Genomic DNA, 16,659 nt, shown 5'->3' with positions numbered 1-16,659 from the left:
CTAGTAATGAGATATGAGTAAAGCAAGCGATGTTTTAAAGGTAAGGGAATCACTCAATTAAAGATCAATTAGACATACCTCGGATTTTCATTGAGTGGTTTAGGGCCTTGAGATGGGTGCATGTTGATTGAGGGAAATAATCCTTCTCGAGAGGGGGAGTGTTGTTATGTTCTCAACTGTCGATTTAACTGTGAGTCATCTTACACGCTATAATCTCTCAGCTCTGCGCCCGAGTTCAAAATCGCATTTGGAAGCAATGGCGATGGCCGCCGGCTTGCGCATAGGGGCGCCCTGCTTCTTCACTTCCTCCCCGGCATCTACCTCGTCGTCGTCGTCCTCCGCTGCGGATCACTGGCCCTCTCACTCTCTCTCTTTCTCATCAAGGCATCGAGGAATCATAGTAGAAGGCAGAAGAAGAAGCAGCAGCGGCAGCAGTCATATTTGCAGGGCCCTGATCGGGATCCCACGCCCCGTCCCTGCACATCCCAACGATCCTTTCCTTGCTCGTCTGCAAGCTGCCGCGTCTTCACCTGCAGGGCAGGCGCAATTGGCCGGGGACACCAGCGGTAGCGATGAACCTCCATTGCTTGACCTTGTTGCGAGCCCTAAGCTCATGGCAGCTCCTGGTCAGGTAGCTGGCATGTTATCTGTACTTTGGGAAATTCTTAGCATAGGTCACAGGACACAAATGCCAGGGGAGATAGCTGTCATCAATATGTCACAGTGCACAAACTCAAATTGAAGCAGGGGTGGGTGTCATCAATATTTCACAGTGCACAAATGGAAATGGTGATGACCTTCATCAATATGTCACAGTGGACAAACAAATTCGAGTGGAGATGGCCATCATCAATATTTCACAGTGCACAACTGGGAAGGGCGATGGCTGTTATCAATATTTCACAGTGCACAAATGAAAATGGCAATGGCCATCATCAATATGTTACAGTGCACAAAGCCGAGTGGAGATTGCCATCATCAGTATTTCACAGTGCACAAATGAAAATGATAGCCATACAGTGCACAAAGTTGAGCAGAGATTGCCATCATCAATATTTCACAGTGCACAATAATGGCGATGGCCATCATTACCATGCCATAGTGCACAAAGTTGAGTGGAGATTGCCATCATTATCAATATTTCACAGTGCACAAACGGAAATGGTGATGGTGATCATCACCATGTCACAATGCAGGGATTTGATCGGGGGTGGGCATCATTGATATATGTCGGTGCACAAATGGAAATGACGATGGCCATCATCACCATGCCACAATGCATGAATTTGAGCAGGGATGGCCATCGTCTATATTTGATAGTGCACAAATGGAAATGGCGATGGTCATCATCACCATGTCACAATGCATGAATTCGAGCGGGGATGGCCATCATTGATGTTTGATGGTGCACAAGTAGAAATGGTGATGGCAGTCATCAATATTTCACAATGCACAAATAGAAGGAGGGGAGGATGATTTATGATGCTTTACAATGACGATTGCAGTTCCAACTTATTGTCATCAATATTTCACAGTGCACAATGGAAGCAGGGGAGGAACTTAAATTGATTGGCCTTTACAAACTTATTGGATGATTTATCATCATTTACAACAATGATCAAAGTTCTGACTTATGGTTGTGAAGCCTGACTGTTGGGATTTCAAACAATCTCGGTTTTAGATTGATACATATGAACTGAGCCTTACCCTCAAAGGTTCATAAAATTGCAAGCTTTCTTTAAACGAAAAACAAATTGAAAAATGTGTTTATGTCAAAACCTGTTTATCATTGTTCAAGGATGTGTTCTCTCAGATGCGTAGCTGTGTGAAGATGGGAATGCCATGAGCACAGTCCAAAAAACAATGTTTTCTTTTGACAGTTTCTGATGTTGGTTGTATATATCGTCAGGTTGAGAGATCAGCTGCTTATAACGAGCATAAACCACGAAGGCCACCTCCAGATTTACCTTCGTTGCTTCTCAATAGTCGGATTGTATACATTGGGATGCCTGTAAATTTCTGAACTTTAGGTCATGGCAGTCATCTATTGTGCTTATCGTTTCGACACTATGTATAACTTTGAATTATTCTGGTTGTCCAGCTTGTGCCTGCAGTCACTGAGTTGGTAATAGCAGAGTTGCTGTATCTCCAGTGGTTAGACCCTCGGCAACCCACATATGTCTACATCAACTCTACAGGAACTTCACGTGCAGATGGTGAAACGGTATTGTCTAACAAAAGTAACTTTATGCAGTTGATGTCACTAAGATCTTTGCCATGAGAAGAGGGTAGCTGCCAGTCCACTTTTTTGCTGTCAAACAAGTGTGGTGCACAGTATTGCCAAATGTTCTTTGGGACTGTGGATGTGTGCCTAATCTGGAAATTTCACTAGGGGATCCTTTAGGTAGATGTATGTTTCAATGACTAATACTCATCAAGGTTATGAGCTCCCTTTGCGGCAGTGCGACACGATCAGGTTACTAGGTAGCTCAGCAGCCACTGAGTTGGTAATAGCAGAGTTGCTGTATCTCCAGTGGTTAGATCCTCAGCAACCCACATATGTGTACATAAACTCTACAGGAACTTCACATGCAGATGGTGCAACGGCATTGTCTAACAAAAGTGACTTTCTGCAGTTGAAACCACTAAGATCTTCTTCATGAGAAGAGAGTAGCTCCTAGTCCCAAGTTTGGTCACTGTTTTGCTGTTGAACAAGTGTCGTGCACAATATTGCCATATGTTCTTCTTGACTGTGGATATATGCCTTCTCTGGGCATTTCACTAGGGGATTCTTTAGGTAGATCTATGTTTCAATGACTAATATTCATCAAGGTTATAAGCTCCCTTTGCAGCAATGCAACACGATCAGGTTATTGGGTATCTTGGAGGGGTCTGAGCTACTTTGTGACATCTTCCACATGATCTCATTGTAAGTCAAGCGATGAATTAGCTGGAGCAGACCATTTTTACTGGGATTAAGTCTCACTCATGAGCTCCTAAAGATGTGAAACTGGTTGTGCATGTTATGAAATACTAAATCAGGCCAACGGTAGTGGTAATCAGTTCCAAAATCATTGGCCAAATTACACAAAACAGTGTCTAAAAGGGCCAAATTAAATTAAAATGGAAACCTGACAGTTCTGGTTAGGGCAAAAACTCTATAACTATAAAGGGACCAAGGGGGACACCCTCACTTTTTCAATCATTATCATTCTTCAATGCCTTTCTCATCCTCTAGTTGCTGTAATACACACAGGCCATCATTGTGGCAGTTCCTCCTGCCTAGATGTTTGCTGCTGCTACCTGGCATTGCTTGTATCAGCTGCCACCTTATCATTCAGTTTAGCCATTTTTGACTGCTGCTGTCATCATCATGCTGTTGTACTGCATCAAAACACAGCCTTTTATTGCTGGTGATTGCATTTGCCACCTATCTGGGTCTACTCCATCCTGATATGCAGCCATCTACAGCCTAAACGGCAGCCTTTGTGCCACCGAAAACACAGTTTTCTGCTACCAGCCTTCTCTGGATTGTACATGCTGCTTCCCTACAGCAAAGCAGCTTGCTGCTTGGACAATCTTTATTCCATGCTCAAAAAATTAATATGACTAGCCAACAAGTAGATTGGCTAGGTCAATTTTGTTAGAGATCAGATCAGATCAGGGCAGCAAGGTGGCCTGGTGCAGTCGGACTGCACAAGCGGACTGCCACGTGGCAGTCTGACCTGCAGCAGGCAGTCGGCTGCATTTCTGGCGACTGGGCATTTCTGGCGCCCTCTTTAATGCAGCCGACTGGGCATTTCTGGCGCCCTCTTTTGCCCGGTTTTTCGGCTATTTATACCCGACACTCTCAGCAGTCTGGTACACTTCTCTGCTCGCAGATTACAGACCGGTGACACGCGCAGATTCCGTCTCTGTTCGCAGATTTCAGACAGCAGACAGTGAGATTGCAGCGGACTTCGAGGTGAACAGCAGGTTGCATCGTCGAGGTGGAGACACGCAGTCCAGCGCACTGCGCCTGTGTATATATCTGCATATCTTTGTATTCAGCATTCTTTATACAGCAGATCTTCATCGTCCACTGTCTCTTTCTTTTTTTTTTTTCGTAAATCCACTGTCTCTTTCTCTCTCCTCTCTCTGCGTTCTCTCTCTCTCAGTCCTACGCTTCCGCACCGCTGCACTCTGACAAATTTATCACCCAAGTAATCCAGAGTACTCATTAGCCTTGAAACTAGCATTAATTAATTAATTAATGCCAATTCCCTAGTGTCACCATCGACACTCATGGCTAATTAAATGTTCTAGGTGAAATTTAGACACTAGGTACCACCTAGTACTTGTTAGATATAACTTGTTACAACTTTGCCTTTGGCACCAATTGATATCTTAGGGTCCTAGGTCCTACATTGTAAAATAACTAACATGCACGTCACATTTGCACATTTGATTAACTCTTTAATCAAATGCTACACAACGAAATTTCATGTCCTCTTGACTATAGGCATTTGGCTTGCCAACCATAGAGCCAATTGATGGAAAGTGGTGGTTAGATTGTGCATTGTTTTTTAAAGTGAAACCACTTAAGTTGACCCTTAAGACAACCCATCTCGAGGTCTCTATGTTAGTGCGAGACTTCAAATTTTTTTGTGTATATTGATAGAAGTTATTTGAACAAGTAGTCTTGGTGATGCTATGAAATTCTTGCTCGTGTATTGTCTAGGACACAAATCTGCAATTTCTTTCTAGTTGTCAATTGAAAGTATAAAGGCAAAAACTAGAAGCAAGCTATTGACATGCTTTTTGCTTAAAGAGAAAGGTTTGATGTTTGAGGGTAAAAAATATGCAATTATGGTAAGTGTAATAAGAAGCTTGAAGGTCATGGACTCCTGTTTTGACTCACCTTATCTGCAGTTCACCATGATATAGAGGTTTAAGGTCCATTGTATAATGCCAACATATTGTTTTACTCATTCATTCATTTATCATGCTAAGTTCTCTTTTTCTCGAGTTCTATTACTTTCACCATGTTTGTTGTACACTTTGAGTTCTTTATCTTTATTGTAGCATCTCTTTACATTGAATCCGAGGTAGGTATAATCAACGATACTTCAGCCTTGATCTGAAACCTTGACATTGAAGAGAAGTATGAATGCAAAAGAGAAGAATGTTTGATCCACTTGTGAAGATATGCTAGGGTTTGCACAAAGAAAGCACAGAATGTACAAACACGGCTGAAACACAATAACTCAGACAGTAATGCAATAAATGCAAAATGCAAAATGCAAAACATAGAAACACAACCTTGATCTTGGGAGAGGGATCCAATGCTAACTAAGTATTGTAGGCATGCTTGAAACTTGACCTTGGAAGATGGCTGTGATGCTAGTCAAGAGTACGAAGGCACAATCACCAAAGTAGCTGTCCATGTGTCATGAAAAGTAAACTAGAAGTGTAGATAATGATGGCTAAATGATAAAAACACCTCTATTGAAAGGAAAGAAAAACGGATCCTAAAAGGAGGAGGATGCAAAAGCCTCGATCTTGTTAGAGAAGATAATATCTTTATCTCTAGGCTGATGGAGGCAATGCTTGCCAAGTTAAAAACTGAAAAAACAGACCTTTAGCCCATGTAGGACCTTTAGTGTTAGTCCTAAATGGAATAAAACCAAGCATGAAAGGATCAAGAAAGAAATCTACATACTAGATGTTTCATATTGAGATGCTTTTGATGTTGTGAGGGTGAGATGAAATGGAAGTAAATGAAAGGAGGAAATGTGCAGCGGAAGACTTGAAAAAGTATGGTTAAGCCTAACCTAAACATTGGTTGTACTTTCATTGTATCTTTTTAGTTTAGCAAGGACACTCTACTCTCTTGCTTCAGCTCACACCTTGTCACTTTCTTATTTCTCTCTTCTCCATAGCTGGTGCCATTTCTCACATTTGGTATTAGAGTCGCTTCTTTGCATAGATTTTACTCAGCCATTGTTAGTTGATGCCACTCCACCCGAGTCTTGTTGCCATTGGCTTTATTTGTGTGAGGTAGAGAAGGAGCTACTGAAGTCTGAGCAGCTGCCTGCCAGCTCTGGCCTGCCCTACCTTGCATGCTGTCTATGCCAGCCAGCATGTTTGTGTTAGACAGTCATTTCTTGGACAGTCGGTGGATAGCGGAGTACGACAGTGCCACGTCAGCAGCCACGTCAGCAGACTGCGTAGGTGCCACGTGGTAGCCTGCAGTCGAACAGTTTTTACTGCGCAGTCAACTATTTTCTGGCTATTTATAGCTGGTTTGTGACACACTCCTTTCATTCATTTTCAGATTCTGATCTTGAGATCTGTTGGCTGAGATAGACTATGCTCGGGCTGACGGAGATCGAGGTCATCAAGTCAGAGACATACGCAGATATTTCCTCTGCCCCCTTGTATATTTCTGCACTCTTATACAGCATAATACACTGTAGATTTTCTGCGTTTACACTGTCTCCTTTTCTCTCTCTCTCTCTCTCTTCTCTTTGTGTTCACTCTCTCTCAGTCTTTGTCCTACGCTTCCGCATCGCTGCACTCTAACATGGTATCAGAGCGGTGAAGATGGACTGATTGAGGGTTGAACCTGTCTGAAGAGGAGATTTTAACGTGACACAAGGCCAAGATTCGAGGGTGAGCGGGAGGGCTGCGTATCAGATCAAGTCTGAAGCGAGCATGGGCGTGTGGGAAAGGAGTCTTATCGGTGAATTTGTTGCAGGTTATTGCTGTTCGAAGGTGAGGAAGGCTGTGTTTGAGGCCTTCCAGTGCAGATTTTACTTTTTCATCGCCTCCGGTGGGTGAAGAAGCTTTGGGCAGTGGAGGAACCGGCCCTAGAAGGCTGTGTTTACACAGTCAGAGGGGGCTGATTTTGTGTTTGTGCAGGTATTGCAGGTTAACATGTCTATAGAATTGATTTGGAGTTCCATGCGATAATGGACAGGAAGGTGCTTGTCCTACTAGCTCTTCCATCTAATCAAAAGCTTGATGGTGACAATAACCGCATCTGGCGGGTGATGATATTGGCCATTTGGAGTTTTATGATTTGCCGGAATTGATGATGGAGGAGATTAATAGGCCCTTGGTGAGGGATGAGTCCAAACTCTCTTCCAATGCTCGTGCAAAGTTGACCAAGGCCCAGTCTCATTGGGACAAACTGAATGCCAGGATTCGATCTTTTCTGTTTCTGTCTTGCACTATAGCCGTGATAGCTCATATCAAGCACTTGACGGTGGCTCGAGAGATATTGTTGGAGCTCGACCAGATGTACAATCGGATGACCCTGATGAAGAGGGTTTCTTTGGAGGTGCAGATGCGGACCTTGTTCGTGAATAAGTCTTCTTTGTTTCGGGAACACATCAACAAGCTTCGACAGCTTCAGATGCAGGTTCAAAATGCGGGGAAGCCTATTTCGTCCGAAGACATGGCGATCACATTACTGTCCCAGTTGCCGCCACGATTCGGTACTTTTTATTCCGCATTTATTGCATCAAGGCGGGGGAGTCGACTCTTCGGTGGGAAGAGTTGGTTCCTATGGTCTTGGACCAAGAGGAACAGTTAAAGGGACAAAATGCTTCCAAATTGGAGGCATTGGTTGGTCAAGCCTCTCAGAAGAAGGGGAAGGACCAAAAGAAGAAGAAGGAGGACAACAAATCCAAGAAGGACAAGGAGAAGGAATCGACTTGCTATATTTGTGGTAAGACCGGTCACTGGAAGAAGGATTGCCCCGACAAAGACAAGGACACCAAGAAGGACACGAAGGATTCTGGAGCGGTGGTTGCACCCTCATCAGCTGCTTTTCTATACTTAGCAATCATTGAGGACTCTACCTTGAAGACTTCTGATGCTGCGATGACAGCTCCCCAGGCTTGAGAGTGGATTGTGGACAGTGGTGCCTCATGGCACACAACTCCTTCCGATGGTGTTGTCCATTTGCATCCTTTGCGTGTGCAGATTCTCATTGGAGTCAGCTCTTCTGTGTCTATTGCTACGCGGGGTGAGATGCAGTTTATTTCAGATGGATGTAGTGGTATCCACACTTTCGAGGTGTGGCATTTGCTAGGCTTGGATCATTTGCTTTCGGTCCATAAGATTTGTGCTCTTGGTCTCTTGGTGGAGCTTAACAGTGATACTGTTCGTGTCCTTGATCGTGGATTGAGTTCTCTCTGCAGGGTATGAGGAGGATAACATCTACAAGTTGAAGACTTTCCCAGCTCTTACCTCTCTTCTTTTTACTTCTCAGACACAGTCTGAGCTATGGCATGCTCCGTTTGGCCACCTGAACTACGAGTACCTTCGGAAGGCTTCACGAGGGTCATTTGTCCGAGGATTGTCGGACATAGTGGTGAGCCATCAGCCATGTGTCTCCTGCATTCGTGGGAAACTGCATCAGGATGCGATTTCCAACAAAGCTTTTAGGCGGTCTACTTCACCTATGGAGCTTGTATCTACGAATCTTTGTGGCCCGATGAGGATCGAGTTCTTGAAGGGGAGCTTGTACTTCATGTTGATCGTAGATGACTACAACAGGATGACTTGGGCCTATTTCTTGACTTTGAAGTCAGAGGCTTTCTCTCACTTTAAGGATTGGCTTCTCTTTGAGGAGAACCATTCTGGTCGGCGGCGACTGAAGACCTTGCATTCAGACAAGGGAGGTGAATTTATGTCTAATGAGTTTGCTTGTTTTTGTACAGATAGGGGCATTCACCAAGAGTTTGCTAACACCAACACTCCCCAAGAGAGTGGCATTTTGGAGCGGAAGAACCGAAGTGTGATCGAGATGGCGCGCACCATGATGGAGCACTGACAAATATCTCAGTTTCTGTGGGCCGAGGCAGTGGCTCCCACAGTTCATATCCTCAATCGATCTCCTACTTTGGCCATTGACAAGATGATAACTTTTGAGGCTTACTTTGGGACTAAGCTTGATGTTTCTTATTTTAGGATCTTTGGGTGTAATGCTTATATGCACATTCCGAAGACGCAGCATGACAAGTTTGAGGCGGCTTCCCGACGACAGATTCTTGTTGGTTACAACTCCTTGTCCCAAGGATATCGTCTGTTTGATCCCGTCAAGTGGGATGCCTACATAAGCCGAGATGTGCGGTTCGTGGAAGTTCCAGCCATAGAGGGGGGTGAGGAGCACCCCGTTCTTGGATGTCCAGGGGAGAGTTGGGCTCTCGAGACAATTCCTTTGGAGTCAGAGTCTTTTGATGGAGATTCTTCTTCTGATTCAAAGTCTTCACTTCCACCGGCCACACTTGAGGAGCTTCCGCCGGTGGATGTTCCTGAGTCTTCAGCAGATGGAGAGCGATGGGGAGAGGTTCGGCCTTCTCGTTGGGCCCATGATACACTCTGAGATTCAGGGATTGAGGGGGTCCTTGAGGAGTGGAAACCGCAAGATTGACCACGGAGGTCACGGAGGAACCATGCATATTCTTCGGAGCTTGTTTGCTCCAACTATTGTTTGTTGACCCGTGTTATGCAGGATTGTGAGCCCATTTCCGTAAAGGAGGCTTTGTAGTCTGATCATTGGCAGGAAGGCTATGGAAGCCGAGTTGGAGGCTATTGAGAGGAATGGCACTTGGTCTTTTGTGCCTTGTCCCTCTCACAAGAAGGTGATTGGTGTCAAGTGGGTCTTTAAGACCAAGTACCTTAGTGATGGTTCTTTGGACAAGCACAAGGCTTGCCTTGTTGCTAAAGGTTTTGCTCAGCGCCTAGGCATTGATTTCCATGATACTTTTGCCTCCACTGCTTGTATGGCGACTATTTGAGTTGTTCTTGCCTTGGCTGGCCATAGGAGATGGCCTATCTATTAGTTGGATGTGAAGTCGGCCTTTCTGAATGGTGACTTGCAGGATGAGATCTATGTTGAGGAGCCTCCTGGCTTTGGATCCTCGGATGGGAAAGTTTACAGGTTGAAAAAGGCATTGTATGGCCTTAAGCAGGCTCCTTGTGCATGGAACGAGAAGATTGACTTGTTTCTTCAATCGAAGTTAGGATATCGGCGCTCCAAGGCCGATCTGTAGCTTTATGTGCACGCTTCCGAGGTTGGTCGTGTGTTGTTTCTGTTGTATGTTGATGATTTGATTCTAACAGGGGATCATGCACAGAAGGTCCGAGAGACCAAGACAGCTTTACATCAGGCATTCGAGATGACGGATTTGGGGCTTCTTCATTTCTTCTTGGGTCACGAGATTTATCAATCTCAGAGGGGGATTTTTATCTCTCAGCAGAGGTACATTCAGGAGCTCTTGGTGACTTTTGAGATGGAGACTTGTCGGCCCATTACTACTCCTATGGATCCGAATCGGAAGGCCACTTCACACTCAGATTCTCCTTGATGGACGCTTCACGCTACCATCAGTTGATTGGATCCTTGATTTGGCTTCTCAACACTCGTGTTGATCTTTGTTTTGCTGTGGGTCTTTTGACAGAGTTTATGATTGAACCCAAACATGTGCATTGGCAGGCTGCCCTGAGGATTCTTCGGTATTTGAGGGGGACCTTTGACTTAGGAATTTCTTATCCCGCAGGTACAGATGTTTTCGATCTGGTTTTTGCAGGTTGGAGTGACTTGGATTGGGCTGGTGATGTGAACCATCGATGATCTACTACAGGCTACTGTTTTACCTTGGGTATAGGTGCTCTCTCTCGGAGTAGCAAGAAGCAGCCACGGTAGCCCTTTCTTCTATTGAGGCAGAGTATCGGGCTGTGTCTTCCACCACATGTGAGGTTGTGTGGCTTTGGAGATTGTTGGAGGATCTTGGCTGCCCCTAGACTCATCCTACTCTTCTGCAGTGCGACAATGAGAGTTGCATTGCCTTGGTACGGAATCTTGTATTCCATGCCTGGACGAAGCACATTGAGATCCAGTATCACTTCAATCGGGAGAAGCTTCTGGATGGGACCATTGATGTGGAGTATTGCAAGACAGAGGATAATCTTGCAGATTTGTTTACGAAGGCACTTCCCCAGGCTCTTTTTTGGTAGCATTCCAGATCAGTGATTTCCTAGACAGTCAGTGGACAGCAGAGTATGGCAAAGCCACGTGAGCAGCCACGTTAGCAGACTGTGCAGGTGCCACGTGGCAGCTAGTAGTCGGACAGTTTTTATTGCACAGTCGGCTAGTTTACTGCGGTTGGCTGCATTTAATGTAGCTGACTTGGTGCAGTTATTTCCTATTTTTTGGATATTTATAGCCGGTTTGTGGCACACTCCATTCATTCATTTTCAGATTCTGATCTTGAGATCTGTTGGCTGAGACAGACTGTGCTCGGGTTGACGGAGATCGAGATCATCAAGTTGGAGACATATGCAGATATCTCCTCTATCCCCTTGTATATTTTTGCACTCTTATACAACATACTACACTGCAGATTTTGTGCATTTACACTATCTCCTTTTCTCTCTCTCTCTCTTCTCTCTGTGTTCACTCTCTCTCAGTCTTTGTCCTACGCTTCTGCATTGTTGCACTCTGACAGTTTGCTACCGATGCTACTTGCCAATGCGCCACTAACATTGCCGGCAACACTATCCAGGCTGCCTCTTGTAGACGTCGCCAGCCTCCACTCTTTTACCTCTTGTGCCCAGTCCTAGCTGCTCGGTTGCCACCTTGCTCCATTGTGTAGCCACTTGTGCCTGTCTCTGCATGTACATCTTGCCAGCCCTATTTGCCATGTGCCTATAGTATTGCCATCAGCTATCAAGCCCTCACTAGCTATGTGACATGCATCCCGAGGAGATGGTACTTTTACCCAAATCAATGTCCTACGTGCGCAGTCACCCCAAAATTTGGGGCTTTCTCAACAAGGATTGGGGCCCAAATTTGGCTGCAATGTCCCCAAATTTGGGGCATTGGGATCCTAGGATCCAAAAGAGCCCCCAAATTTGGGACATTTTGAATGAGTCGCTGCCCCAAATTTGGGAGCTGAAAATGCGCCAAATTTTGGGGCTTTTTCAGTAAGGGAATGCAGGTTGGAATGCCCCAAATTTGTGGCATTTTTAGTAAAAGGAATGCAGGCTGAAGTAGCATCAAAGTTTAGGCATTTTAAACAAACATTTAACACATGCATGTTGAAATTTTGGCTGCAAATTTCTGCAATTTCATTGAACTTTAGTGATTATTTGTCACTTTTATATAGATGGCAGCATTGACATTTATGGGATCTTCATCATCCTCAGTAAGCACTTAGTCAACAAGTGGACGAAGTCAAAGCACTACTTGGTCATGGTGGGATGAGGTAGATGTAGGCGTGCCATTGAGAGGTGGAGGGGCTCGCCCTTGGAAATGCAAACTTTGCTCTTATGCTCGCACTAGTGGGGCTGATAAAGTGAGAGGCCATCTTCTACATGAGGAGCGGAAAGAGGTGCATTTTTGCACCAATGTATCAATCGAGAAAAGGCAGGAGTTACTTGACTGCATAGCCACTTCTATGGGGAATTCACATGCCACGAGGATGCCAAATATAGCAGTGGATCCAACAACATGGACTCCAAGGTGAGCAAGGCATGGTGCTTCATGCAGAAGACCACTAGGATTAGTGGCTATGCAGCCTTCTCGTAGGCCATCAGTGGCAGCAAGTCATGGTGTTAGACAAAGTTCATTGCATACTTCATGGAAACCAAAGAAAAAAGAGGAAACAGATGCAACAGTGGCACACTTTTTTTACTATGACCATATTGCATTCAAATCAGCCAGGTCGCCTTATTTTTTAAATATGGTGACAAAGATTGTAGAGTATGGACCCATATATAAGCCCCCTTCATTAGAAACAATCAGGACTACATTGCTTTAGAAGGAGAAAGCACCGATAGAGATTGCAACAACAAATATTTGCAATCAATGGGTAAGAAATGGAGTGACATTGCTAGCAGATGGATGGAGTGACATACGCTATAGGTCCATACGTGGTGTTGTCGCATATTCTTGTGGGGATGTATACTTCATTGGTAGTCATGATGCTTCAGAGATTGGAAAGGTGTAGATGTATTGGCATTTGAGTGGTCCAAGGCAGTGCAAGCTGTTGGGGCAAAAAATATAGTGCAGTTTGTGGTAGATGGTGAACCTACAAACAGGGCATTAGGAAACATTTTAATGGCAATGGATCCACATATCACCTTTAGTCCATGCATGGCGCATTGCTTGAATAACTTGTTGAAAGATATTGGGGACTTGCCATGGATTGCATCTCTTGTTGCGAAAGGCAATAAGATTATCACATTTATATGTAATCATTGGTACTTGCATGTTGGGTTTTACAAGAGAAGTGACAAATAACTTCTCAAATACTCGGATAGACAATTTGCATATAACTTTCTTATGCTTGGTTGATTGCACTATTGCAAAGGTGTAATTAGGGAGCTATTTGCTAATGATGAGTATGAAAATTAGAGTGGGGCTGCCACTGCTACTGCTATACTATGTAATGCATATGTCTCTGATAGAGATTTTTGGGATGAGGTGAATCACAGCAACCAAATGGTTGATGCTATTATGCACATGTTGAGGCTTGCAGATGGCATGGATCCATGCATTGGGAAGATCTATGAAGGTATGGATCTCATGATTGAGAAGTTGGAGAGTTTGGAACCAAATGCAGACATGTATGAGCAGATCAAGGAGTTATGCATCAACAGATGGAATGAGTATGACTCGCCTATGCATCCTGCAATATATGTGGTTGATCCTGAGTTTCAAGGAAAGATGCAAGAAAGAGACCTTGAGGTGGTCAAGTCTTGGAACACATTGCTTGCAAGGCTTTGTCCTAGCCGTGAAATGCAACGCAAAATAAAAAATTCACTCTGTGTATAGGCAAACATTAGGATGTTTGGTACAGAGGATGGACTAGAGGACATGACAAATATTGGGGTTGCTTTATGGTGGGAGAACTATAGGGTAGAAGCTCTAGAGTTGCAGAGTTTGGCTATCCGTATTCTTAGCTAAACAATTAGCTCTTCGTGTTTAGAGCAACTATGGAGCTCATTCAATCATATTCACTCAAAGAAGAGAAATCGTCTTGGTACAATGAAGGCGAATGTCCTAGTTTATGTGAGCTCCAATCTTTGCTTGCTAGCTCGTACATCAATTGCAAAGGCTGATTCTTTTATACGTTGGAAAAAAGATGACAATGATGATGATGATGGTGATGGTGATGGCTAGGATGCTATTGAGTAGGATGAGCATTTAGGCACAGTGGAGCCATCTTCCATGAATGAGAGCACTTAACAGCTAGCCTTTTGGAACTTTAGAGTATTGACTTGGAAATTGGAGCTCTTGTAACTTGGATCTTTAGACTTTAAAGTTTAGTGCATGTTTTGTGTCTTTACAATGCACAGTTGTTGGAGTTATGCAACATTGTTGATTACAATGTTGAATGTGACAATCCATTGTTGATTACAATATTTTGAATCTTTATTATTGTTGAAACTTGATTATGTCTCTAATTTCACGAATTATGGTTGATATCTCTAGATCCTAAGACTTAAGTGTCGATTCTGTGTGTGTGTGTGTGTGTGTGTGTGTGTGTCGTTCCCTCCGTTCTCGTTACCCAACTTTTGGGCGTTTCCCCCGTTCAGAGGGGTCCCGTTTCTTGTTCCTCGTTCCTGGTAACTATGTTAAGGGATTCCGCAGCACGAGTGAGAGATTGTTGAGGAAAGGGTATGTGATGTTGTTTGCCTAGTTGACATGCTTTACATACATCTTGAGATATTTTTATGTCTGGAAGGCCCTCAACCATTCGCTGATGTGACAACTCATAAAGAGAGTCATAGCCAAGATGTCCTAAGCGAAAATGCCAAAGATGCTCAGAGTTTGAAGGCTCTTGTCTAGTTACCAAAGCCTGGAAGTGGTGAAACTTTGAATCATCGGTAGTTGGCTTGGTAAGAAAGTGTGTTACGTAGTAAAGGCTATTAGGGTATGTCTTGCTGTGAGTAATCACTAAACTAGTCTGAGAGTTGCAGACCTCAATTGTAGTCGGGGTGAAGAAAACTGCTTGCCCCAATTGGCAAAACTGTTGAACGGACAATAGGTTTACCCCAAGTCGGGAGACATAATAGATATCATCCAGCAAAGCGAGATTTGGACCTAGGTTAGTGGGAAAACTCATGCAACCTTGGGCCCGAATCTTGATCAAGGTGTTGTTTCCTACATGAACATTGTTGATTGTAGGGGCTTGGGAAACGAAAATGTCCACTCTAGGAGTCATGTGGTGGGTAGCTTCAGTTTCTATAAGCCAAATAGGTACTAACATGCTCGCTTGTGATGAGTGGGCCTTTGCAGGTACCTCATTAGGAAGCAACTCGCAGATGTGAACGAGACTTGCATTCGATGTTTCTAAGGAGACGATACGGGTCTCTGTAAACTGGTCAGACATATCCTCTGGAGTTGAGTAGTTTGTTGAGTGTGATGACTAATTGGTGGTAGTGTGGGTTTGGCCTCACCACCATCCCTATTGAGGATTGCCACCACCCTACTTCCCCTGTTGGGGGATACCCGACTAGGGTGTGGGAGTCTAATTCTTGGATTTTGGTTGCGCGCCTCTTGCCTAGATTGATACTCGTTGTCATAATGGTTAGCCTTTTGACAATGTTGACAATACCTATCTTTTTAAGTACATTTTGCCATGCAAGTTTAAGTATAAATTAACTGTTTCCTTGGGATTTACTAGCCTTGTTTTGATTTTGATTTTGATTTGAGTTTTGTTTTCCCTTGCCGTGTTGCCCCCTTTGAGAAGATGCAACTAGAGCTCCCTTTATCGAGGACGTGATATGAAATTGATTGAACAACCATGTGTAATGTAATAGCTGACACTCAAACTCATAAAATGTGGGCATGTGAGGCTGTGAAATCACTTGTTGCACAAAATGGAAATATTTTCTTGGCAACAAAATGTGAGTCAGAGGACATAGGAGCCTGAGTGGTTGAGAACTCGGCGAGGAGACGTCAATACTCAGCCAACTTGACTTTCAAGTGATCCTTGTTTATGATTTTAAAATTTTGAAGCTCATGATTTAAATTGATGTGACGGATTTTATCCCGAGCAGCATATCAGTTAGTGAAGTGTGTCCAATGCTCGAGTACCAAGTCGAAATGTTGAATCTGAGGGAAACTTAGGCAATAAGCCCTACGACAATAGCTAAGGTGTTACAAGCCTTCCATGAGCGGATGACCCCGTATGGAACAAGTATGGGATCGGGTTGAGGTTTGCAATCCTTACAATAAATCCCATATGTTTTGAGAGTCTAAGACATATCTCATAAAATTTGACCAAGTGGTGTAGTTTGATCCGTTGAAATGAGTGTTGTCATTAAAAGCATGCTTGGCAGATGAGGAGCTAGAACCATGAGGTGTCTTGGAAGATGGATAGATAGGATAAGATGGTAGTGGTGGTTGTGGATAGGAAGGAGGAGGAGGTAAAGGTGGACAGGCAGGAATAGGCTCTTGATGTCCAATGAGTGCTTATTGTTGTGGTGGTATCGAAACTGACATAGGTCGATATGATACCATAGGTGTAGGTGGAAGCATTGGTACATGATAACCTTTGTTCAAATGTTGGTTGGGGCACAATATAATGATTGGATGGTCCACTTGGCAATGCCGTAGAGGCAAATTGTGATACCAAATGATCCAGACTCGCCTAG

The 16,659-nt window shown here is 44.0% G+C and overlaps 1 protein-coding gene across 1 annotated transcript in view; it reads left to right on the top strand.

The window, feature by feature from the left end:
* The first annotated feature begins 136 nt into the window (after positions 1 to 136).
* Positions 137 to 16,659, top strand: part of LOC148041042 (ATP-dependent Clp protease proteolytic subunit-related protein 3, chloroplastic-like) — a 53,806-nt gene continuing 37,283 nt past the window's right edge. The window contains exons 1-3 of the mRNA XM_087675946.1: positions 137 to 631; positions 1,910 to 2,011; positions 2,102 to 2,224. Coding sequence (XP_087532072.1) covers positions 167 to 631; positions 1,910 to 2,011; positions 2,102 to 2,224 — 690 coding nt within the window. The 5' untranslated portion in view covers positions 137 to 166. The remainder of the gene's footprint in view (positions 632 to 1,909; positions 2,012 to 2,101; positions 2,225 to 16,659) is intronic.

Source organism: Lygodium microphyllum, chromosome 1 (genome assembly GCF_053477565.2).
Source record: "Lygodium microphyllum isolate KBCC chromosome 1, Lygodium_microphyllum_v1.1.10, whole genome shotgun sequence".
Classification (NCBI taxonomy): Eukaryota; Viridiplantae; Streptophyta; class Polypodiopsida; order Schizaeales; family Lygodiaceae; genus Lygodium; species Lygodium microphyllum.
The sequence above is the reverse complement of the archived record's forward strand: the minus strand, read 5'-3'. Positions and strand labels throughout refer to the sequence as shown.